Source organism: Thalassophryne amazonica, chromosome 19 (assembly GCF_902500255.1).
Source record: "Thalassophryne amazonica chromosome 19, fThaAma1.1, whole genome shotgun sequence".
Lineage (NCBI taxonomy): Eukaryota > Metazoa > Chordata > Actinopteri > Batrachoidiformes > Batrachoididae > Thalassophryne > Thalassophryne amazonica.
The window spans coordinates 16001679-16028304 of record NC_047121.1 but is presented as its reverse complement, the minus strand read 5'-3'; the positions used below and the strand labels follow the sequence as shown (position 1 = coordinate 16028304).

The 26626-nt window shown below is 43.5% G+C and overlaps 1 protein-coding gene across 4 annotated transcripts in view; it reads left to right on the top strand.

Moving 5' to 3' along the window:
- The window catches only part of slc4a11 (solute carrier family 4 member 11), a 333676-nt gene that overhangs the window by 136658 nt on the left and 170392 nt on the right, over nt 1-26626 (top strand). For all 4 annotated transcript variants that reach the window (XM_034159880.1, XM_034159879.1, XM_034159878.1 and 1 more), the window contains exon 3: nt 4356-4472. In XM_034159880.1, the coding sequence (XP_034015771.1) occupies nt 4356-4472 (117 nt within the window). The remainder of the gene's footprint in view (nt 1-4355; nt 4473-26626) is intronic.

Here is a 26626-nt window from a genome sequence, read left to right as displayed (position 1 = left end):
CAACCTGCGTGAAAAATAGGCACATGGGTGGAGATCCTTGTCTGACTCTCCGCTCTGGGACAACACAGCTCCTATCCCTGAGTCAGAGGCATCCACTTCAACCACGAACTGGCGGTTAGGATCGGGCTGCACCAGAACAGGTGCAGTCAAGAACCGGCGTTTCAACTCACTGAATGCGGCCTCGCACCGATCCGACCAGGTGAAGGGGACTTTGGAGGAGGTCAGGGCTGTCAAGGGGCTAACCACCTGACTGTACCCCTTGATGAACCTCCTATAGAAGTTCGCAAAGCCGAGGAACTGTTGTAGCTTCCTACGGCTTGTTGGTTGGGGCCAATCTCTCACCGCCGCAACCTTGGCCGGATCAGGGGCGACGGAGTTGGAGGAGATTATGAACCCCAGGAAGGACAAAGAAGTGCGGTGAAACTCACACTTCTCGCCCTTCACAAACAGCCGGTTCTCCAACAACCGCTGCAGGACCTGACGTACATGCTGGACATGAGTCTCAGGATCCGGGGAAAAGATGAGTATATCGTCTAGATATACAAAGACGAATCGGTGCAGGAAGTCCCGCAAGACGTCATTTACCAACGCTTGGAACGTCGCGGGGGCGTTAGTGAGGCCGAACGGCATGACCAGGTACTCAAAATGACCTAATGGGGTGTTAAATGCCATCTTCCATTCGTCTCCCTTCCGGATCCGAACCAGGTGGTACGCATTCCTAAGATCCAACTTTGAGAAGATTTTGGCTCCATGCAGGGGCGTGAACACTGAATCTAACAGGGGCAACCGTAATCTCGTTCAGCCCTCTGTAATCATTGCATGGACGGAGTCCGCCGTCTTTCTTGCCCACAAAAAAGAAACCAGCACCCATCGGGGAGGTGGAATTTCGGATCAGCCCGGCAGCTAATGAGTCCCGGATGTAGGTCTCCATTGATTCGCGCTCTGGGCGTGAGAGATTGTACAGCCTGCTGGACGGGTACTCAATGCCCGGGATCAAATCAATGGCGCAATCATACGGACGGTGCGGGGGAAGAGTGAGTGCCAGATCTTTGCTGAAGACGTCAGCAAGATCGTGGTACTCCTCGGGCACCGCCGTCAGATTGGGGCGGACTTTAACCACCTCATTAGCCGTCACACCGGGGGGAACCGAGGATCCTAAACACTCCCGGTGGCAGGTTTCGCTCCACTGAGCCACAACCCCAGACGGCCAATCAATCCGGGGATTGTGTTTTATCATCCACGGGAAGCCCAAAATCACGCGGGAGGTAGGAGTCACATAAAACTCAATCTCCTCCCGATGATTCCCAGACACTACCAGAGTTACTGGCAGTGTCTTGTGTGTGATTAAAGGGAGAAGGGTGTCATCTAGTGCCCGCACCTTCAGTGGTGAAGGGAGCGCCACTAGAGGGAGCCCTACTTCCCTTGCCCATCTGCTGTCCAGCAGATTCCCTTCTGACCCTGTGTCCACCAGTGCTGGGGCCTGAAGGGTTAGATCCCCACACAGGATCGTAACTGGGAAACGTGCAGATAGGCGTGTACGTCCCACGTGAATGTTATGACCCACCCTTAGCCCAGTCTCTAAAGGCGAGTGTTGTCGTTTTGGCCGTTTGGGGCAGTTTTTTTGTATATGCTTTTTTGAGCTGCAGAGAAAACACTCCCCGCGGGCCAGCCTCCTCATTCTGTCATCTGATCTCCCTTTGACCCTGCTCGTCTCCCTAGCAACGTCAGCTGGGGGACCTGTTGCCACATGGAGTGCTGAGGCTGTGGAGCGTGGGGAGGACGGAACCTTTTCGGACCCGGAAGGGAGAGGGACGGCGCGAGAGGGACGGCGCGTGCCCGGCCACGTCCTTCGTCTCGCTCCCGACGGCGTTGTTCTAACCAATTGTCTAATCGTATAACTAGATCAATAAGCCCGTCCAAATCCCGCGGCTCGTCCTTAGCCACCAGATGCTCCTTTAGGACCAGAGACAGTCCGTTTACAAAGGCGGCGCGGAGTGCAGCAGTATTCCAGCCGGACCTCGCAGCCGTGATGCGGAAGTCGACTGCATACTCGGCTGCACTCCGACGTCCCTGTCTCATAGACAGCAGCACCGTTGAAGCGGTCTCGCCTCTATGTGGGTGATCGAACACCAGTCTGAAGTCCCTCACAAACTCAGTATACACCATTAGGAGCCATGAATTCTGCTCCCAAAGCGCGGTAGCCCAGGCGCGTGCCTCACCTCGAAGTAAATTAACCACATAAGCCACCCGGCTCGAGTCCGACGCATACATGACGGGACGCTGTGCAAAGACGAGCGAACACTGCATTAAGAAGTCTGCGCACGTCTCTACACAACCTCCGTACGGTTCCGGGGGACTTATCAATCAATCAATCAATTTTTTTATATAGCGCCAAATCACAACAAACAGTTGCCCCAAGGCGCTTATGTATTATGACTTATGTATGCTTCAGGGGACGGTGGGGGGGTTCGCTGAACGATCAGTGGAACATCTGTATGCGGCACCAGGACAGCAGGAGGAGGAGCTGCAGCCGCGCCCTGTGCGCGCGCCTCCACCTCCGCGGTGAGAGCCTTCATCTTGCAATTGAGTATATTGCTCTGCTCGGTCACTAAGTCCATCCGAGCAGTGAAGGCGGTTAAGATGCGCTGCAACTCACCTAACACGCCTCCTGCTGGCGCCTGTGCACCCTGCTCTTCCATTGGATGTTCAACGGATGGTTGACGCCCCTCGGAATCCATGACGTTGGCCGAGATATCCTGTTGGGAAAGTGTAGGGACACGGACCCACAACAGGGGGCGTAAATGAACCGGACTATGGATGAGCCAAAGAATAACAATTTACTGTTGTAAATGTGCACAACGTAATACAGACAGAAACAGAATTTAAATTAGTCAATTACATGAAGGGGGCGTGTGGGCAGGCTTGAGGATAGGAGAGCACCATCCAGAGAAGAGCCGGGCCCCACACGATTTCCACTGCCACCGGATCTGGAAACACACAGGAGACGCCAAGTCCTGATCTCCCCAAGTGGCCACCGTCTCCAGCTGTCGGATCGGTACTGCTGGCAGGAAGCAAAAACAGTTTATGGTGGGTGTGTGCACACCCAGCAAAACAGTCAGCAAACAGTTCTTTTCCACTTGGAGGGAACACCTCCACCTCCAACTCTTAATCACAGTCAAACAGGAACAATAACGTGCAGCTCCTGTATGACTACTTATCCGAGGAGCAAAGAGCATCGTCTCCTCCCAGCTTCCAGCTGCTGACCAGTCAACAGGAACGCCTGCAAATGTTCAGAATGATTGTACGGCACAAAACTACGGCTGAGTGTTTACCTTCCAGGTAGACTGATATCTCGGCAGTGAGGTGGAGATGCTGCCCGGCTTTTGTGGTGATGGCTGATGAGTGACAGCTGTCACTCCCGGTTGGTTCTGCAATGCGGCAGCGCCCTCTCGTGCCCGAAGCCCGCACTTCGGGCAGGGCGCCCTCTGGTGGTGGTGGGCCAGCAGTACCTCCTCTTCAGCGGCCCACACAACACAGCTACTAGTATGGCAGAGTTGGGGGTGGGAAATTGTTATAATTTTGTGAGCTTGCTCACAGACCTAGAGTTTAAAAATGCTATAAAATTTTCTTCATCTCAAGTCCTGTTTTCTGTTTGTATTTCATTCATGTAATGTTTCTCTAGAATTGTGATGTATGCTGTGGATGTTGTAAAGCTCACTGAGACATTTGGTGATTTTAGACTTGAAAAAAAAATTATGTTGAAATAACTCCTCAAAGATTTGATAAGTCAGAGAATTGTAACTTACTGTCAGAAGTAATCCTGTTTGGATAATATTTCCCCAGCAGTTATACTCTGAGTGCAACTTCTGGTTTTCAGAATTATTATTGACGGTGTTATTTATAATTCCTTATGACTTGAGTAGAACTGTACTAATATTTCAAATTGAAGCATACTTAGTTGTTTTGTTTTTTCACACATTGTGACAGCAGAGAGGAAAATATTTCACATTGCAGGACTTATTCTCTTAAGAGTCCCCCATTATAATTATTATTTTTTATTCATTGTATTCTTCTCTCCAGATTAAAATTTTTAAATACCTTTGAATGTAAGTGATGAAAATTTACACTCTTTTCCAAAACTCCATTATGTATTAACATGAGATTGCTGTTTTAAGCAACTGAAAAATGAAATTGTTGGTTCTGTCATTCAGGTCATACTGACCAGTGAAATATTAATGACACCTGTTGAATTTACATGTGAAATTCATTTTGGCACAGGGTAATAAAATTAAGTTTGCTCTGTGTTTTTTGGCCTGTAAGGTCCAGTAAGTGACCCTGTGCTGTTGTGTCCCCAGAGCAGCGGGAGGTGGAGCAGGAGGAGGGCAGCGAGGGCCGAGAGGAAGGACAGGACTCTCTGATTGCCTGCGGAGATGACATCCACCTTTACGACAACCAGATCAGCCCCGGGCCAGGTCAGTCGATAATGGGTGGGGGGGTCAGAGTTTAAGAAGGTGAAAACATATACAAAGAAATGGAAGTAGAGGAAACAATGGGATGCAGAGGTAGAAGACTGGCGTAAAGCTAACATGTAAAAAGTGATAAAGGAAGTGGGAGCGATTAATGGTTTGTCCTGCGTCTCCTAAATGTGGATTGAACGTGTATTGGACTGATTTCATTGCACAGTATTTTACACTGATCAAACCCATGTTGACATGGTTCACAAACTACTTTCTATGTCTACTTTCATCTTCATAACGCAGTAATAAAGAGAACAAAAATGCAGGTGCTTCCCTGTATTAAAATGTATAAAATCTCCAACATGATATAATTTTAAAAAGAAATATTATTTGAACGTGTACCCTTTAGTCCTTTCCTTGAGAGGAGTCAGGACAGTAATACATAAACATTTGTAAATCAATGATTATCTTTTGAAATTTATTTACATGAACATCTTAAAATAAAACTATAGTAAATTTGCCTTGAGTAGGTGTTGGCAAATAACTGACTGCTCATGTAAAATGGCGAATCGTGACTGAAGCCACCAAGATGAGGAAGAATAGAGGACTTTCTTTCAAGAAAATGGTTAAAAATCTAAGCAAGTATCCCAAGTGCCTTCTGGCAAGCTGTTGCTGAAATGTCACATCTTCTTAAGAAAATCCTTCTCTGTTCCACTCCTCCATTAACTTGTGACTGCTGATGCAATAGACAGCAGTTACACAATGCTCAGTGTCTCACATCCCATCCACAGATGCCTATAACTACTTCAGAATTGTCGTGGATGTCACAGCATCCCTCACTAGTCAGCATCTTGCGCAGTCACTCCTTGTGAAATCCAAGATGTATTCATTGACTTGGAAATGTTTGTGGATGCCTCATCTTTTCTAAAGAAAACAGACCTTAAAAGTGATTTTATGTTTTGTTAAAAGGTGTTCATACTTGGGTTTTGTATTATTCAGGTTTTGATCATTTTACTGAATTCATATCATTCAAATGATTTTGCTGAGAATTTAAAAGGTATCATTTTAAAAAACCCTTGTTTTTTTAATTGATGTAATAAAAATGTGTAAAATCCTAAAGTTGTGCAAACTTTCATGCCAATGCAAATCTTGCATTGTGTATGAAATTATCTGCACAGTTGCACACAATATAAAAAATAAATATTGTTGCTCAGCTAGTGATTACTGCAGTAGAGCTCCACAGGCATTTGTTTTTGGAGCAAGGAGCCGAGTCTGCTGTCAGGCAGATGAAGCAGCATGTGGGCTGTTTAATTAGAAAGGTATGAAACTAGTGGAACAGCTATGCGCAATATTTGAGGGAATCGTGACTTTGACGATAAAAGCATGAAATTTGGCACACAGTCAGAGCATACCAAACAGATCATTTTTGGCTATAGGGGCATCGCAGAGGTGGCCATTTTCCAAGATGGCTGCCACGGGATGTTGTTTTATCAGTTGCTCAGGCTCTAGACCATCAAGGCTCTTGATTTTGGTGGTTAATCCTACATGTTCAAAGATGAGGAATGCAGTAGTACTATTTGCAACATGCTAGCTCCTACCTAACAACATATAGCTAGTATTCAGGTAAGTAAATAATTGTAAAACCATTAAAATATGTAGTATAGGTGATTTTATACATGCTTCCAAACTGTGACTAATGAGAGTACAACACAGTACCCTACTTCCCAGTGTTTTATTAATTGCTATTCACAAGAATTATCCAGTAGAGGGAGCTCTAAAAATAGTGTGACCGGCAGCAGCTTTTTGTCATCCACTATTCTCTGCAGCTCAGTGACTTCTTGATGTGATGTGATTGCTGAAAGAAACTTATGAGAAGTTTTTCCTCAATACTCAACAATGAACGTGAAAGTTTTTGATTAAATGCATTTATACGAGCACTATGTTTATTAACCCTCTGGGGCCATGCAAGATTTATTAAATGATACAACGTTTTTTTTAATGACATTAGATAGAAACTTACTTTTTTAGCTCGGACTTTCGTTTCCGCTGCCCACCATGCTTGTAGACCGAATAGAAGCTGTGTGATGACGTGTGCAATGTGAGTGTCCAATCAGAATTGGTTCACCGTCACATGGTTTTCCTGTATCCAATCATAGGGCAGAGCAGTCTCACATGGTAGGCCATAGATTGTTAGGAGCAGCGATGTGTTAATCTTTGGCATGTGAATGCTGTTTGAATAGCCCTCTGGCTGCTGGCTCCATGCGTAAAAGCGCAGCGTTGCGCATATGAATGGAAGTGATCAGCGTAAGAGGGCCTTATACAACCTCACGTGGTGGACCAAAGAGTGTCACTGGAACAAATGATTCACTACTTGGCCAGTGAATATTGTTGAATAAGCCTCTCTCGCTCTCACTCGTAAAGTGCCGTTTACGCATATGAATGAAAGGAGGGGAGGGGTGTTAACAGGGCCTCAAACTGTGAAGATAGGTTGTATACATTGCAGGAACACATTCCAAGAGGGAGGTAACTTCAACTTCAACTTCAACTTTTTTCTTATATAGCGCCAAATCACAACAAACAGTTGCCCCAAGGCGCTCCATATTGCAAGACAAGGCCATACAATAACCATGAAAAACCCCAACGGTCAAAACGAACCCCTATGAGCAAGCACTCGGCCACAGTGGGAAGGAAAAACTCCCTTTTAACAGGAAGAAACCTCCAGCAGAACCAAGCTCAGGGAGGGGCAGTCTTCTGCTGAGACTGGTTGGGGCTGAGGGAAAGAACCAGAAAAAGACATGCCGAGCAGGGGGGCAGAGATCGATCACTAATGATTAAATGCAGAGTGATGCATACGGAGCAAAAAAAGAAAGAAACAGTGCATCATGGAAACCCCCCCCCACAGTCTACGTCTAAAGCAACATAACCAAGGGATGGTCCAGGGTCACCCGATCCAGCCCTAACTATAAGCCTTAGCGAAAAGGAAAGTTTTAAGCCTAATCTTAAAAGTAGAGAGGGTATCTGTCTCCCTGATCTGAATTGGGAGCTGGTTCCACAGGAGAGGAGCCTGAAAGCTGAAGGCTCTGCCTCCCATTCTACTCTTACAAACCCTAGGAACTACAAGTAAGCCCGCAGTCTGAGAGCGAAGCGCTCTATTGGGGTGATATGGTACTATGAGGTCCCTAAGATAAGATGGGACCTGATTATTCAAAACCTTATAAGTAAGAAGAAGAATTTTAAATTCTATTCTAGAATTAACAGGAAGCCAATGAAGAGAGGCCAACACGGGTGAGATATGCTCTCTCCTGCTAGTCCCCGTCAGTACTCTAGCTGCAACATTCTGAACCAACTGAAGGCTTTTTAGGGAACTTTTAGGACAACCTGATAATAATGAATTACAATAGTCCAGCCTAGAGGAAATAAATGCATGAATTAGTTTTTCAGCATCACTCTGAGACAAGACCTTTCTGATTTTAGAGATATTGCGTAAATGCAAAAAGGCAGTCCTACATATTTGTTTAATATGCGCTTTGAATGACATATCCTGATCAAAAATAACTCCAAGATTTCTCACAGTATTACTAGAGATCAGGGAAATGCCATCCAGAGTAACGATCTGGTTAGACACCATGCTTCTAAGATTTGTGGGGCCAAGTACAATAACTTCAGTTTTATCTGAGTTTAAAAGCAGGAAATTAGAGGTCATCCATGTCTTTATGTCTGTAAGACAATCCTGCAGTTTAGCTAATTGGTGTGTATCCTCTGGCTTCATGGATAGATAAAGCTGGGTATCATCTGCGTAACAATGAAAATTTAAGCAATACCGTCTAATAATACTGCCCAAGGGAAGCATGTATAAAGTGAATAAAATTGGTCCTAGCACAGAACCTTGTGGAACTCCATAATTAACTTTAGTCTGTGAAGAAGATTCCCCATTTACATGAACAAACTGTAATCTATTAGACAAATATGATTCAAACCACCGCAGCGCAGTGCCTTTAATACCTATGACATGCTCTAATCTCTGTAATAAAATTTTATGGTCAACAGTATCAAAAGCAGCACTGAGGTCCAACAGAACAAGCACAGAGATAAGTCCACTGTCCGAAGCCATAAGAAGATCATTTGTAACCTTCACTAATGCTGTTTCTGTACTATGATGAATTCTAAAACCTGACTGAAACTCTTCAAATAGACCATTCCTCTGCAGGTGATCAGTTAGCTGTTTTACAACTACCCTCTCAAGAATCTTTGAGAGAAAAGGAAGGTTGGAGATTGGCCTATAATTAGCTAAGATAGCTGGGTCAAGTGATGGCTTTTTAAGTAATGGTTTAATTACTGCCACCTTAAAGGCCTGTGGTACATAACCAACTAACAAAGATAGATTGATCATATTTAAGATTGAAGCATTAAATAATGGTAGGACTTCCTTGAGCAGCCTGGCAGGAATGGGGTCTAATAAGCATGTTGATGGTTTGGATGAAGTAACTAATGAAAATAACTCAGACAGAACAATCGGAGAGAAAGAGTCTAACCAAATACTGGCATCACTGAAAGCAGCCAAAGATAACGATACATCTTTGGGATGGTTATGAGTAATTTTTTCTCTAATAGTCAAAATTTTGTTAGCAAAGAAAGTCATGAAGTCATCACTAGTTAAAGTTAATGGAATACTCAGCTCAATAGAGCTCTGACTCTTTGTCAGCCTGGCTACAGTGCTGAAAAGAAACCTGGGGTTGTTCTTATTTTCTTCAATTAGTGATGAGTAGAAAGATGTCCTAGCTTCACGGAGGGCTTTCTTATAGAGCAACAAACTCTTTTTCCAGGCTAAGTGAAGATCTTCTAAATTAGTGAGACGCCATTTCCTCTCCAACTTACGGGTTATCTGCTTTAAGCTACGAGTTTGTGAGTTATACCACGGAGTCAGACACTTCTGATTTAAAGCTCTCTTTTTCAGAGGAGCTACAGCATCCAAAGTTGTCTTCAATGAGGATGTAAAACTATTGACGAGATACTCTAGCTCCCTTACAGAGTTTAGGTAGCTACTCTGCTCTGTGTTGGTATATGACATTAGAGAACATAAAGAAGGAATCATATCCTTAAACCTAGTTACAGCGCTTTCTGAAAGACTTCTAGTGTAATGAAACTTATTCCCCACTGCAGGGTAGTCCATCAGGGTAAATGTAAATGTTATTAAAAAATGATCAGACAGAAGGGAGTTTTCAGGGAATACTGTTAAGTCTTCTATTTCCATACCGTAAGTCAGAACAAGATCTAAAATATGATTAAAGTGGTGGGTGGACTCATTTACTTTTTGAGCAAAGCCGATAGAGTCTAATAATAGATTAAATGCAGTGTTGAGGCTGTCATTCTCAGCATCTGTGTGGATGTTAAAATCGCCCACTATAATTATCTTATCTGAGCTAAGCACTAAGTCAGACAAAAGGTCTGAAAATTCACAGAGAAACTCACAGTAACGACCAGGTGGACGATAGATAATAACAAATAAAACTGGTTTTTGGGACTTCCAATTTGGATGGACAAGACTAAGAGACAAGCTTTCAAATGAATTAAAGCTCTGTCTAGGTTTTTGATTAATTAATAAGCTGGAATGGAAGATTGCTGCTAATCCTCCGCCCCGGCCCGTGCTACGAGCATTCTGACAGTTAGTGTGACTCGGGGGTGTTGACTCATTTAAACTAACATATTCATCCTGCTGTAACCAAGTTTCTGTTAGGCAGAATAAATCAATACGTTGATCAATTATTATATCATTTACCAACAGGGACTTAGAAGAAAGAGACCTAATGTTTAATAGACCACATTTAACTGTTTTAGTCTGTGGTGCAATTGAAGGTGCTATATTATTTTTTCTTTTTGAATTTTTATGCTTAAATAGATTTTTGCTAGTTATTGGTGGTCTGGGAGCAGGCACCGTCTCTACGGGGATGGGGTAATAAGGGGATGGCAGGGGGAGAGAAGCTGCAGAGAGGTGTATAAGACCACAGCTCTGCCTCCTGGTCCCAACGCTAGACAGTCACAGTTTGGAGGATCCAAAAAAATTGGCCAGATTTCTAGAAATGAGAGCTGCTCCCTCTGAAGTGGGATGGATGCCGTCTCTCCTAACAAGACCAGGTTTTCCCCAGAAGCTTTGCCAATTATCAATGAAGCCCACCTCATTTTTTGGACACCACTCAGACAGCCAGCAATTCAAGGAGAACATGCGGCTAAACATGTCACTCCCGGTCTGATTGGGGAGGGGCCCAGAGAAAACAACAGAGTCCGACATTGTTTTTGCAAAGTTACACACCGATTTAATGTTAATTTTAGTGACCTCCGATTGGCGTAACTGAGTGTCATTACTGCCGACGTGAATTACAATCTTACCAAATTTACGCTTAGCCTTAGCCAGCAATTTCAAATGTCCTTCGATGTCGCCTGCTCTGGCCCCCGGAAGAAAATTGACAATGGTTGCTGGTGTTGCTAACTTCACATTTCTCAAAACAGAGTCGCCAATAACCAGAGTTTGATCCTCGGCGGGTGTGTCGTCGAGTGGGGAAAAACGGTTAGAGATGTGAACGGGTTGACGGTGTACACGGGGCTTCTGTTTAGGGCTACGCTTCCTCCTCACAGTCACCCAGTCAGCCTGCTTTCCCGACTGCACGGGATCTGCCAGGGGGGAACTAACGGCGGCTAAGCTACCTTGGTCCGCACCGACTACAGGGGCCTGGCTAGCTGTAGAATTTTCCACGGTGCGGAGCCGAGCCTCCACTTCGCCCAGCCTGGCCTCCAAAGCTACGAATAAGCTGCACTTATTACAAGTACCGTTACTGCTAAAGGAGGCCGAGGAATAACTAAACATTTCACACCCAGAGCAGAAAAGTGCGGGAGAGACAGGAGAAGCCGCCATGCTAAATCGGCTAAGAGCTAGTAGCTACGCTAAGCTAGCGGATTCCCAAAAACACACAAAGTGAATAATGTGCAAATAATCCAGAGGTGATTCAGCAGAAGGAGTGCCCCAATCAAGGCACCAAACAGGCCATGAAGCAGCACAGGCAACGCACGACAACGGTGCTAAAATAAAATAAAAAAAAAAGAAAATAAAAAAAAAACAAAAGCGTTAGCAAGCTAGTTAGCCTGCCAACGCTAATGAAAGTTAGCTGATAAAAGTGTTCCGTCGCGATGTTTCGACCGTTAGAGGTCTTCCTTAGGCGTTGGAGCACAGTAAAAAGTTAAAAAAAATTAAAAAGTAAGAAAGTAAAAAAGTCTTGAAAAAGACTGTTAGTTCAAGTCCAAAGCAGCAGGTAGCAGTCTCTGTGTAAACAGTCCCAACAGAGAGCCCTCCAAATCCAACCCACACACTATGTCGTGTGTGTTTGCGTGCGTGCGATTTCGTCGCTTCTCTTTCAGTCTCTCCATCCATCCATCTATTTTCTTCCACTTCATCCGAGGTCGGGTCGCGGGGGCAACAGCTTAAGCAAAGCCGCCCATACCTTGCGATCCACACACACCTCCCCATCTCCTCCATGGGAACCACGAGGCGTTCCCAAGCCTGCTGCGAGACGTAGTCCCTCCAGCCTGTCCTGGGTCTTCCCCGGGGCCTCCTCCCGATGGGACATGCCAGGAACACCTCTCCAGCGAGGCGTCCAGGGGGCATCCGAAAAAGATACCCGAGCCACCTCAGCTGGCTCCTTTCGACGTGGAGGAGCAGTGGTTCGACTCCGAGCTCCTCCCGAGTGACCGAGCTCCTCACCCTATCTCTAAGGGAGCGCCCAGCCACCCTGTGGAGGAAACTCATCTCGGCCACTTGTACTCGCGATCTTGTTCTTTCGGTCATGAGCCAAATCTCATGACCATAGGTGAGGGTCGGAACGTAGATCGATCGGTAAATCGAGAGCTTTGTCCCCCCTGCTCAGCTCTCTCTTCACCACAACGGTCCGATGCAGCGACCGCATCACTGCAGATGCTTCACCGATCCGTCTGTCGATCTCACGCTCCATCCGTCCCTCTCTCGTGAACAAGACCCCGAGATACTTAAACTCCTCCACTTGAGGCAAGGACACTCCACCGACCTGAAGAGGGCAAAGCACCTTTTTCCGGTCGAGAACCATGGCCTCGGATTTGGAGGTGCTGATTTTCATCCCGGATGCTTCACACTCGGGTGCAAACTGCACCAGTGCACGCTGAAGGTCCTGATTTGATGAAGCCAACAGAACCACATCGTCCGCAAACAGCAGAGATGAGATTCTGTGGTTCCCAAACCAGACCCCCTCAACACCCTGACTGCACCTAGAAATTCTGTCCATAAAGGTAATGAACAGAACCGGTGACAAAGGGCAGCCCTGGCGGAGGCCGACATGCACTGGAAACAGGCTTGACTTACTACCAGCAATGCGAACCATGCTCCTGCTGCAGTCGTACAGGGACCGGATAGCCCTTAACAAAGGACCCCGGACCCCATACTCTTGGAGCACCCCCCACAGGGGGCCTCGAGGGACACGGTCAAACGCCTTCTCCAGATCCACAAAACAGATGTGGACTGGTTGGGCAAACTCCCATGAGCCCTCAAGCACCCGATGGAGGGTGTAGAGCTGGTCCAGTGTGCCGGGACCAGGACGAAAACCACACTGCTCCTCCTGAATCCGATGTTCGGCTGTTGGTCAAATTCTTCTCTCCAGTACTCTGGAATAGACCTTACCGGGGAGGCTGAGGAGTGTGATCCCCCTGTAGTTGGAACACACCCTCCGGTCCCCCTTCTTAAACAGAGGGACTACCACCCTGGTCTGCCAATCCAGAGGCACTGTCCCCGTCCGCCACGCGATGTTGCAGAGACGTGTCAACCAAGACGGTCCCACAACATCCAGAGACTTAAAGTACTCCGGACGGATTTCATCCACTCCAGGAGCCTTGCCACTGAGGAGCCTTCTGACCACCTCGGTGACTTCGGCCTGGGTGATGGATGAGTCTGCCTCTGAGTCCCCAGTCTCTGTTTCCTCTTTAGAAGACGTGACGATGGGATTGAGGAGATGCTTGAAGTATTCCTTCCACCGCCCGACAGCATCCCCAGTCAGTGTCAACAGCTCCCCACTCGCACTGTAGACGGTGTTGGTGGAGGGCTGCTTCCACCTCCGGAGGCGTCGGATGGTTTGCCAGAATTTCTTCGAGGCCGACCAATAGTCCTCCTTCATGGCCTCCCTGAACTCGAAGCTCTCCCGGAGGTGGGAATTGAAGACCTTGCTGACAGAGGGTTCTGCCAGTCGTTCCCAGCAGACCCTCATGATATGTTTGGGCCTGCCAGGTCTGACCGGCTCCCAGCAGATCCAACTCACCACCAGGTGGTGATCGGTCGACAGCTCAGCCCCTCTCTTCACCCGAGTGTCCAAAGGTCAGATGATACGACTACAAAGTCGATCATCGACCTCCGGCTCAGGGTGTCCTGTTGCCACATGCACTTTTGGACACCCTTGTGCTCGAACATGGTGTTTGTGATCCACAGACTGTGGCTAGCACGGAAGTCCAACAACTGAACACCACTCAGGTTCAGATCGGGGAGGCCGTGCTTCCCGATCCCTCCTCCAGGCCTCACTGTCGCCGCCCACGTGGGCGTCGAAGTCCCCCAGGAGAACAATGGAGTCCCCAGTCAGAGCACTATCTAATACCCCTCCCAGGGACTCCAAGAAGGTGCCCGACCACCAGGTGCTCACGTGCGAGCCCCAACCCCAGGCCTGGCTCAAGGGTGGGGCCCTGGCTCCGCCGTACCGGGCGACATCTCAGTCCTTGATATTATACTGGTCATGGGAGCTTCTGAACTGCCCTTAGTCTGACCCGTCCGCTAGTACGTGTTTGCCATGGGAGACCCTGTTAGGGGCACGAAGCCCCTGACAACATAGCTCCTAAGATCATCCCGGTATGCAAACTCCCCCACCACGATAAGGTGGCAGTTCGAGGGGGAGGGAACTACTAAGTTTGTGTTGTAAGCCTTTGTGTAATAGCAGACAGAAATTGCTTTGAGATGTAGCATAAAGACAAAACGCATAGACCATTTTGTATATATTGTTGAAAATGTGCATTTGTGTTTATTTTAGAACCTTTATTTTTGTACATTCTTTTAAAAAAAGACCTCAAACAACCTTTATAAAGTGTCAAAATGGTTGTTTATTATAGTTTGCTGTGTGTTTTCAATAAATGTGTGTGAAAATTATTTCCCGCTTTATTTTTTCCTTTCTTATTTCTGATTGTAAACCTTTCATAAACCTTTTAAATACTTACACTTATAAAACACCACTATAGCATATTTATTCTGAAACTACAGGTTGTCCTGAAAAAAAGGGACCTACTGCTTGATTGTGGGATGCAGGGTGAGCTTTTAACAGCAATAATAAAACATTTATGCCAGGTGAACTGTTCAAAAAATGCCCTCGGACCCCAGAGGGTTAATCCTCATTATTAAGCAAGCTAGCTAGCTAAAATATTTGGCTGTGTAGCAAGCATTTATGAAAGGGGTTCGAGTACATATGCACCATATTTCAAGCTGATTTGAATATGTTATTTCATTGGTCAAAACATCGGTATTTGAATGAATGAATTAATTTATACTGCACACACAGGTAAAAAAACATACCACGAAAGAGAGAAATAAATAGTCAAACAATGCACCTACATCTTTAACCAAAATGAAAAATTATATATATACCCATCATAACAGCTACAAAGTATACATTGATCCATGTATTAGAATTTCAGAAAAACACAAACACGCAAGCTGCAGTGCACAGCAGCATCAGAACACAATCAGTCACAACACAACAGAATCAATAAACCTAATTTAACATGCCATAGCAAGTAATCACATAATTTGTATAGAACCTTTTAAAACCACCCAAATTACCGAGTGATTTTTATATTATCCGGGCAGTTATTCCAAATATTTACACCTTTGACAGAAATACAATGATATTTTTGCTGTAGTTTGAATTTTTGAGTTCTGAAATAATAATGTTCCTCATAAGTTGGGACATGTCTATCTCGGCTTTCAGTGCTTACCAGTCGAGTGAGTATAAGAGAAATTGTGGCGAGCTGGACATGTCCAAACTTGTCCTCTAACACCTCCGAAACGGAGGTGTTCCTTTGTCACGCTTCATCAGCGAATCGGTCGTGATGTGCGTAGCCTCCGCGCAGCTTTCCATGACAAAATCTCTTGTTAAAAGTGAAATCTGCCGGAAAATGGCTGATGTCCAGCTCTTGTGATAACCAGAGAAAGAGCACACAACGGTCTCGTATCCACAGAGCCACCAGCTTAGAAATGATCCAGTGGTTTGTGCCTCGTCGTCGCTGCTCGGAGCGCGGCGCACCGACCGTCCTTAAAGCAGTCCTGAAAGCTGTAGTAAAAGTCCTTATTCTCTGTGAAGCCCGTAAAACTTTCACAGAAAGCCAGATAAATTTTTCGAATGGTTTCCAGGTGCCAGTCTCTAACAGCTTCTGAAAAAATTCTGATGGAAAAAAAGTCCTTTTCATTCTGCCATTTCCAGACAATGAAAATCCGACGAGGGGGAGGGACCACTCCTTCCCAAGGCGTGCTCACAGGCGAATGACGTCACCGACAGGCGTGGAAAAACTCACGCATGCGCACATGGGTTCACGCATGTCTGACATAAAAACATATGAATGAAATCCATATAGTTTTTGAAAAAATAAAAAAGGTACCATACTTTATTGACAGACCTCGTAATCATTCAAGTCCCCAAAATTTTAAAATCTGCAAACGGACAAACAAGCAGTTAGTTGGCTTACAATAAGGTTTCTTACTAATATTTCTTATAGCTTTCTTTTGAAGTAAAAATGTGGGATTTGTGTTAGATTTGTAGGTGGTTCCCCAAACTTCAATACAGTAGGTCATGTATGGAACAAGTAATGAGTGATATAAAGTAACTGAGTGTTGGGGGAGGAAGGATTGTGCGTTGTACAAAATGACAATGATCTTTGACATTTTAGATTTGACATGTTTTATGTTTTTTCCAACTTAAATTATCGTAAATAAAGACCCCAAGAAATTTTGTTTCTTTAACGAGTTCAATTTCAACATCACATATTTGTAAATTTCTACATGTGTTCCTGCCTTATTACCAAATATGCATTTTGTTTTACCAAAGTGAAGTGACAATTAGTTAGAATCAAACCATTCCTTGAACATCTGTAGTTCCCTCTCCATCGTGTCCAGAACCTGTCCCAAATGATCCCCACTACAAAACAGTCGTATCACCAGAAAATAAAATACAATTCACCGACTTGTCAATATATAAAAGAAACAGCAAAGGGCCAAGGACTGAGCCCTGGGGCACCCCACAAGTGCACCTCAAAAATTCTGAATTTATCCCACCCAAGTGAACATACTGATACCTTTTGTACAAGTAGTTGGCATCCAATCATGTACTAATCGTCTGATGCCATATTTCCATAATTTATCCAATAATATGACATGATCAATAGTATCAAAGGCTTTCTGTAAGTCGGAAAAAAACCCAAACCCTATGGTGTATTGTTTGTTTTCAGTTGCCTTTGTGATGTGTTCCACAAAATCAGTTACCCCCAGTGAAGTGGTACAACTTTTCTTAAATCCATATTGTTGCTCTTTTAGTATGTGACGTTTGGATATAAAATCATCCAACCTCTTAATGAATACTTTTTTCAGAATTTTTGAAAATTGAGGTAGCAGTGAGATTGTAGTAGTGACAAGTTACAGATGTAAGTTGAAGGATTAATGACACAATCAGTTATACAGTTATATATTTTTTTTATCAAAGACGTATCAAAATTATCATGATCAGTTGAATTTTTCCCTTTTAGTTTATGTACTATGTTAATTATTTAATATTCATCAGTTTCTTTGATAAATATTGAATCTGAAAGGTTGGCCCTCATTGTCCTGTTATCCCAAGAGCTCATATTAGAAGGTACAATTGCATTTGCTGCATTTTTCCCTACATTGGCAAAATAATCATTAAAGTAATCGACAATAACTTTCTTTTCTTTAACTACTGTATCAATATTTCAGTAAAAATATGTTGGATAGTCTTGGACGACTTTTATTTTTGATGATTTCATTTAAGAGCTTCCATGTGCCTTTGATGTTTGATTTCTTTTTTTTTCCAACAAATCACTGTAATACTGCCTTTTGCAAGATCACATGATATTGGTCAACTTGTTTTTATATGTCTTGTACTTGCTCTCAGCCTCAGTTGCTCTGTGCTTTAAAAATTGTTTGTACAAAAAAATCTTTTTGCATGTGTTCAGCAGTCCCTTAGTGATCCAGGGTTTGTCAGTATTTCGCTTGTGTGCAACATTTGATATCAGTGGACAATAGGGTGTCCCAAAAAATTTCGAGGCTCACCCACCAAAAAGTTTCCTTTTGGTGAGTCATTCTCACATGTAAAATTGTTTGCCAGTCAGAAATTATTTAGAGGTGGCTCAAGGTCACCAAACATTAAAAATCTAACCACGACAATCGACATCGGTGCAATAATTGGAATGTCATATCTTTGCCTCTTTTAGAACTATTAGATCACTACTTTTCAGATGTGTACAGTTTATTTTGGTAATTTAGAAATTATAGCAGCAGGTTGGGTGCTAGATGTTTACTGCAGTTACTATACAGGTCCAAACTTGCCTCCAAACCCAATTTGTGCAGAAGCTGGGCTTCATAGTCAGCCTATGATATTGGTCAGTTAGACAATTTATTTACATGTTATATTTACAATACTGTGTTTACTTACTTTTTTATTTTGCCTTTACGGCTTTGTTTAATATTTATTTATTTATTTATTTATTAGTTTATTTGACAGGGACAATGTACATTAATGAACATTTCTGTAAATGCACCAGAATTAGCCTTAGCGGCTATTTTTCATCTGCAGTCCCTGGACAAGTGGTAGCAATCACCCTAAAAATAATTTTTTGGTACTTTGTTGATAACTGTCTGCATTCTTCAAGTGCTTACAGATTAATCATAAATGTTGAGAAAAAACCCCACTCTGTTAGGGCTGTTTTTATCATTTCTGTATAATTAGTGCAATGAAAATACTTATATGAATACTGAAAATCAGCTGCTGGTTAAAGGTATGTAATATGTTACTGTGATGCTTTCATATGGAATATATCATTGTTTCTAGTGTTTAGAGAGACCAAAATTGGTGAGTGTCCATACGAGGTCTGTCAATAAAGTAACGGTCCTTTTTATTATTTTTTTAAACTATATGGATTTGATTCATATGTTTTTACGTCAGACAAGCTTGAACCCCCGTGTGCATGCGTGAGTTTTTCCAAGCCTGTCGGTGACGTCATTCGCCTGTGAGCACGCCTTGTGGAAGGAGTGGTCCCGCCCCCTCATCGGATTTTCATTCTCGGCAAACAGCTGAGCTACTGCCGCTTTGTTCCATGAAATTTTTTTCAGGAGCTCTGCCAGACAACCAGCTGGAAACCATTTCGAACATTCGGTTGTTTTTTGGTGAAAATTTTACGGGCTTCACAGAGATTAAGGACTGTTACTACAGCTTTAAGGATGGCCCACAATGGCGCATGGCGCCGCGCTCCGAGCTGCGATGACGAGGCAGAAAACGCCAGATCATTTCTAAGCTGATGGCTCTGTGGATACGAGACCGTCGTGTGCACTTTCTCTGGTTATCACAAGAGCTGGACATCAGCCATTTTCCGGCAAATTTCACTTTTAACAAGAGATTTTGTCAAGGAAAGCCGCACGGAGGCTTCGTGCGTAACGACCGATTCGCTGTTTGAGCGAGACAAAGGAACACCTCCGTTTTGGCGTGTCATGGGACACGTTAGGACATGCCCAGCTCTCCACAATTTCTCTGATACTTACTGGACTGGTAAGCATTGAAAGCCGAGATAGGCATGTCCTATCTTGTCCCATGACACGCCGAAACGGAGGTGTTCCTTTGTCTCGCTCAAACAGCGAATCGGTCGTTACGCACAAAGCCTCCGTGCGGCTTTCCATGACAAAATCTCTTGTTAAAAGTGAAATCTGCTGGAAAATGGCTGATGTCCAGCTCTTGTGATAACCAGAGAAAGTGCACACGACGGTCTTGTATCCACAGAGCCATCAGCTTAGAAATGATCTGGCGTTTTCTGCCTCGTCGTCGCAGCTCAGAGCGCGGCGCACCGAGCATCCTTAAAGCCGTCCTTAAAGCTGTAGTAACAGTCCTTATTCTCTGTGAAGCCCGTAAAATTTTCACCGAAAGCCAGATAAATTTTTCAAATGGCTTCCAGGTGCCAGTCTCTAACAGCTTCTGAAAAAATTCTGATGGAAAAAAAGTCAAAATCATTCCGCCATTTCCAGACAATGAAAATCCGATGAGGGGGCGGGACCACTCCTACCACAAGGTGTGCTCACAGGCGAATGACGTCACCAACAGGCGTGGAAAAACTCACGCATGCACACGAGGGTTCAAGCTTGTCTGATGTAAAAACATATGAATGAAATCCATATAGGTTTTGAAAAAAATAAAAAGGACTGTTACTTTATAGACAGACCTCGTATAGTGCTATAGTTTTCTTTTACTTCCCAGTCTTCCAGGTTTTAGATCTGCAAAAAACTGGCAAAACCAACCAAGTTTGGAATTGTTTTGAATTAACTGATTTCACCTGCTCAAAGTGATGTTAATCACTGAAATCACGTGCTGGAGTGGGTGGTTGCACAGAAAGCCTGCACCCTCTCAGCCCTTTCTGGAACTGGTTTGTGACCTCTGATTTAGAAAGTCTCCACAAACACATAAAAGCATATTGTTTTTAACTGAGCTGTACATCTCAGTCAGTTTCTCCACAAAAATGTTTATGTTCAACCCTGGAACTCTGTAAATACAATTTATAATTAAGTTTTTTTTTTAATTTTTCACAAATGATCTCCACAGTAACACAGTCCATAGCACCATTCAAAGAAAATTACATATTCGGAACAATTTCACAGTAATAATTAGATCTGGCATAAAGAGCCACACCACCACCTTGTTTGTTTGCCCTATTGCTGGCAAAAAAAAAAAAAATCACAACCTTCAAGCTGGACAGAATCAACTTTTCTTTTTTAACCACGTCTCGGTAACTGCAATAACTGAAAAATGTTTATTAGCAATTTTCAAACAGTCCTGGGGCCTCGTGGACTAATATGGACTTTCTACTAAAACATGGCATATGCCAAATCCCTGAATCTGACACAAGCACAAAAATATTCGGGGTGGAAGGTGGTTAAGGCATTGGGCTTGAGACCAGAAGATCCTCTGTTCAAATTCCAGCCTGACTGGAAAATCACTAAGGGTCCCTCAGCAAGGTCTTTAATCCGCTATTGCTCCCAGTGTGTAGTGAGCGCCTTGTATGGCAGCACCCTGACATCGGGGTGAATGTGAGGCATTATTTTGTAAAGCGCTTTTAGCGTCTGATGCAGATGGAAAAGTTCTATATAAATGCAGTCCATTTACCATTTATTTATCATTTATCTATGAAAGTGTGCGTAGGTATGAATTCATGCATGTTCCATTTGTACATCCCACTGAACGTGGAACTGAGCGTGGAACCAAGCTCCTCCCTGGCCACGCCCTATATAAATATGCAATTTCATGTAAATAGGCCCTTGGAGCAGGGATTCCCCAAAATGTCACATCAAACAACATGAACACAGGAAAGAAATTATACTACAGATGACTGGAAATTACGTGGTGACACACAGGGACAGTTTTTTTTTGGTATGCTGGATTAAACATGAAACTGGAAAAATGTTTGTGGGAGCTACGGAGTGTGTGTGTGTGTGTGTGTGTGTGTGTGTGTGTGTGTGTGTGTGTGTGTGTGTGTGTGTGTGTGTGTGTGTGTGTGTGTGTGTGTGTGTGTGTGTGTGTGTGTGTGTGTGTGTGTGGCCAACACGCAGAACAGCGCACACAGACCGACGTTAAAAAGGTGAGGCGTGCCTCTGCTGAGAGTTTGACATTCACAATTTACACACGTGTTTATTGACAAATACGGAACACAGTAAGCCTGTTAAGAAAGCTCTGCAGCTCACCATCGAACAAAAAAAAAGATTAATAATAATAATAATAAAAACATATTTGAATGCGCACATGCACAAATGTGTCCGCATTGGTTTTCATTCTGAACAGTCACACAAATAAACTATTTTAACACAAGCAGCTCCCCATGGCTCGCTGTGCCAGCTGCCTGATGCACATTTGCACATCACATATGATTTGAACATTGATGGAATGAAAATGATTCCTATTAACAAAAATAAAGTAATGTGATGGCACCTTTATAGCAACATGTGTGCAGTTAATAGCTCCGATTACATTCGGGAAACCGTTGGAATGTACCTGGATGAGATTAGGATGATTGCATTCCACACAGCTGCCATGGCTCAGCGCAAGGTTGACTGACACAGTCCTGACTGATCAGCCATCTCACGCTGATACCTGGAAGCCCAGCGTGGTCATCACGTGTGTGCACACAGACAGCCCCTGGGTCCACATCGTATTGTGCTCTGGGCCGCAGCAGTTCTTTGCGCATCTCCACTAACAGTGGCCTTGGTAATCGAAATCGGTTTATGAGCCAGTTATCCTCATTTGGATGTAAATCCTTGTATTCCCTGAATACACGCTGACATCAGATTGCACCATTTACAAGGTCCTCTAACAACACTAACGCACCCACTGTTAGTGCCATTTTATACATCACTTTGTGCATGCTTTTATATCCACACATATAATTGTAAACACGTAGGTGTGTTAAATGTTCATCAGTGTGTCTCTGATGTGCACATCACTCTGATGACTTCTTGTTTTCATACTATTAACGGTTCCCTGCGTCACCTGTACATGTTGGACATGGCATAATAGGTGTAGAAACATGTGCCCGCCAGCCAGGATTTTTGCATGACGCATCGCACATTTTCATGCTCAAATCACTTTTGATGCATCTGCATGTGGACGTGATGGGTGTACACCTGGTTTTTGTGCGTAATCATGCTTTGTACATGAGGCCTCTGGATTTTAGAAACATTCATAGGAAGGCTTCTGCTGTTAAAATAGATAAGAGAATGCACCATTTGTGAGGGAATATTGCTTAAATTGTTCCTCAGTAAAATAATTACAGTGATGATTTCTATTTTTGAGGAAGAAACAGTCCAGATCAATATTATCTTCAGTGTTATGAAATCTGTGTTCAGCATCATCAAAAATTTTTAAATTGAGCTCCTGTGCAGGAGTAAATTTTGAAAATTCAGTGTCCATCCCAAAGAAATGTAATCCACAATTCAAAAATGCAGTTAGGTAAAGTCAAATTTCACGATAGTGCAGAATTTCTCAAGATGTGTCCCTTAAAGGGTGAACATCTTTACTCAAAGCGTTCTAACTGGCTCATATTCCCGATGTATAGACCTTTGGCATTTTCAGGTGCATCCCTTAGTTAGATCAAAACCTTGCAGTTTCTGACCCAGGCCGAATGAATTTTACCATTTTCTACATACCCTAGCTTTCCTGGCGATATCCACGTTACTCTTGGTAAGATGCTCGTTTATGTAAACATTTGTGCTTTTCCACTTCTTTCCCTGTTTTAGTAATTCAGTTTTATGCCTTCTGTTTGCAAAGCGGATGATGATGACTGGAGTGGATGTCTTATCCCGAGTCAGCAGAGTGTGACATGCTTCGATATTTTCTTTATTTATGACAATATGTTTACTATGAAGGAATGCAGTCACCTGTTCCTCTGTAGAACTAACTCCCGTTACAGCTTGTGAGAAGTTCCTTGGTTTAACTTTTAGTCTGGAGATGACATCTTTTATTCATGAATACTGCTCCAAATCAGACACCCGATTTTCCAGATATAAAATTTTTTGTTCTTGTTTGGAGTTCTGATGTTTTAACTGTTTAATTTCTCCCAGCAGGTCTGTAATGATGTGGATTTGCTTTATTTAGTTGGTCTGGGTCCGATGCCAATCTCAGTTTTTGGGGAAAACCTGTATGTACATTTGTATGCTTTCAGCTGACCTTGAGTGGCTTGATGCAGATAACTATACTCTTCCATGTGACTGACTGTGCTGGCAGCTGACATACCTTCCTGTTGGTTTCAGCTGATGCTGGATTGGTGGTGCCAGAGCAAGTACATAATGTTCTTTACGTGGCATAGTGAATTGTGTCACAGTGGCCAAACTATTCAAATTAGTGGACCCTACTGAGCCTGGAATGTCAGTTACACCATGCCTGACCACAGACTGGAATAAATGTGTTCTGTGTCAGGAAGATAGATATTAGATACTGAAATGTCCAGCCAATTCAACAGGTGGCAGAAATGGGGCAGGATCACTGATCGGTATATAACACTGATAGCTCATTGGCCCACACACTCCATACAAACCGCTGAAGCAAACGGGTGGCTATGTTACCACTCGCACGTTATGCAGACTGCACGTAGACAGCTTATTAGAACATCAAAAATTGATCTATCTATCTATCTATCTATCTATCTATCTATCTATCTATCTATCTATCTATCTATCTATCTATCTATCTATCTATCTATCTATCTATCTATCTATCTATCTATCTATCTGTCTATCTATCTATCTGTCTGTATATCTATCTGTATATCTATCTGTATATGTGTATGTATGTATTATGAACAAAAGTGAACAAGAACAAAAGTGGATGTTAACAAAAGTCATGATGGATAATATAGCAATAGTGGATATTTTAATAGTGGCACTGAAAGAATAAAACACCACTTAATTAGCTACAGGAGAGTTGGTTTTTCCTTGCAATGATATTTATTACGCACAGCTCTATGAGCTTCAGCTTAATATTAGTAATAAAGCTCGTAGCAACAATGCCTAAAGCTCCAAAACTATGCACAAGTAGACCTAATAAATTTCTTAAAATAGTTCATCCAACACAAAACTCAACATGTGGCTGCACACAAACCACTTATTATTGTTATTATTATTATTATTATTATCTATGCCTATATGCTGGAATAAGGGATAGAACTCTTCAAATTAGTGTTCAGTACTTTCCATTTCAGTCATACTCACAGGTGAAATGTTTGTCCATGGCCTTTGAACTGGTGATTTGTGCAGTTTATAGGTGCACATGAAGGCATTTTTTTACAAAATCAGAAAGAATAAAATTGCTTTGCAATTGCGAGTGGTAATATGGTGGCCGATTTGCTTCAAAATATTGGCCAATGAGCTGTCCAGTGTTATATCCAGATCAGTGGACAGGACACAAGACCATAGCTGAACTTTTTGTATCACCAGACGCTAACTATCCTGAACTCCTCTGCTGTGGATGAAAGAAGGGATGCAGCGGAAAGTTCAAATGTTTCAAGGCAGCGGTTAAGTGCACTGCACTTTGCCACTGGTGGCTTGTGTTTTCAGAACTAACGTTGAATTTAACTATAACTGTGACCTCTTTTTTGTCACTATGACACTGCAGTTGTTTTCAGAGCGAGCATTGCATTTCAGCATTCACTGTAGCCGTGTGACCTCTTTTCTTGTCATTAAAAACAACCAAAACAAACAAAAAACTTTAGATTTCATTGATTTAGATGAAAGCTTTTAAAGATACACTCATCCTAATTTAAACATTTGACCTAATGATGGTGCTAGAGGGAAGGTCCTAGGGTCAGCAGAATCATTAGACTTCATCCTCAAGGGATGAATGTTTCCAGATAATTTGAAAAGAATCGGATGAAAGTTCTTGGAGTTAACGCACTAAAGTGAAAACTCTGCAGTGGCGGACACAGTGGCGGTCCACGAAAAACTATAATATCCCTCCCTGACTCATCGTTTTGGGGTATAAATAGTACCACTGCATTCCTCATCCTTAAAAATGTAGGATTAAGCACCAGGATCAAGACCTTTGGTGGTCTAGAGCCTGTGCTACTAATAAAACACCACCACATGGCAGCCATTTTGGAAAATGGTCGCCACTGCGATGTCCCTATAGCCAAAAATTATCTTTAGGGTATGCTCGAACACTGTGCCAAATTTCAGGCTTTTATCGCCAAAGTCACGATTCATCCACATATCTGCTCCGCTAAACCAAACATGATTGGAGAACTCGTGTCCAGTATAATTTCAGCATTTGTTCAGTCATATCTTGAAACGTAGCATTGTAGCACATTCCAAATGTTCAGTAATATTAACCTGAAAGTAAATAAGCAATAGTTTTTTCTTGAATTATTTCCTACACTCTTGATGATGTACTCTCAATAGGGGTGGTGGCCAAGTGGTTAATGTGCTTGGTCTCAGTTTAGAAGGCTCCGGGTTCAAATCCCACCCCTGCCACATTTCTCCATGTAATGTGGAGTTGCGTCAGGAAGGGCATCCAGCGTAAAACCTGTGCCAATTCAACATGAAGATACACCTTGGATTTGCTGTGGTGACCCCAAGTGCAAACAAGGGAGCAGCCGAAAGGGACTTTTTTTTTTTTGATGTACTCTCATTTGTGCTGGAGAGTAATCTTGTCTTTAACGGGTGCAGATAAGATGTGAGAGGGGTGCCAGCATGTGCTGTTGTGCACAGAGAATTTTGAAATGTTCAAAAAATCTTTTGTGCATAAATGTTGTGCTACGTGGCACGATCTAATTGCCAACACGATGTGCAGCTTGTCAAGTGGAGTAAAGAAGAAGTGAAAAGAGCGAGTGGTGACGTCAGTGGATCGCATTAGAGCGCAACTCGTCTGAACGATAACAAGATGTTCAATGTGTTATAAACATACTGCAGCTGCACACAAGAAGGAAAGAACATGCAACTCTTTCACCAAGCCACGACTTGACGTCTAATTACCTTTTTAGACGTCTCCCAATGCTTTCTGCAGACTTTTAGGCTGATGATTATTCTGATGATTAATCTGCCACGAAATAATTACAGTGTCCAGGCAGACCACATGGCAGGCAGTGGAACAAAGAACAGCATCCAGCTGGGATCACAGCGGGTGGAATCGCCACGACAACGTGCTTGCTAGTGCGTGAATCAAGTCATGCTACATGTCACTGGGCCTTAACGTTATTTCTCATCTGCCTTGTGAAGGAGCTACCTTCTCATTACATTCTGAGAAGGTAGCTCCAGTCATTTAACACCCCATCCCGGTCATTAAAAGTGGGGAAACCCACAACAAAGCCGGTCA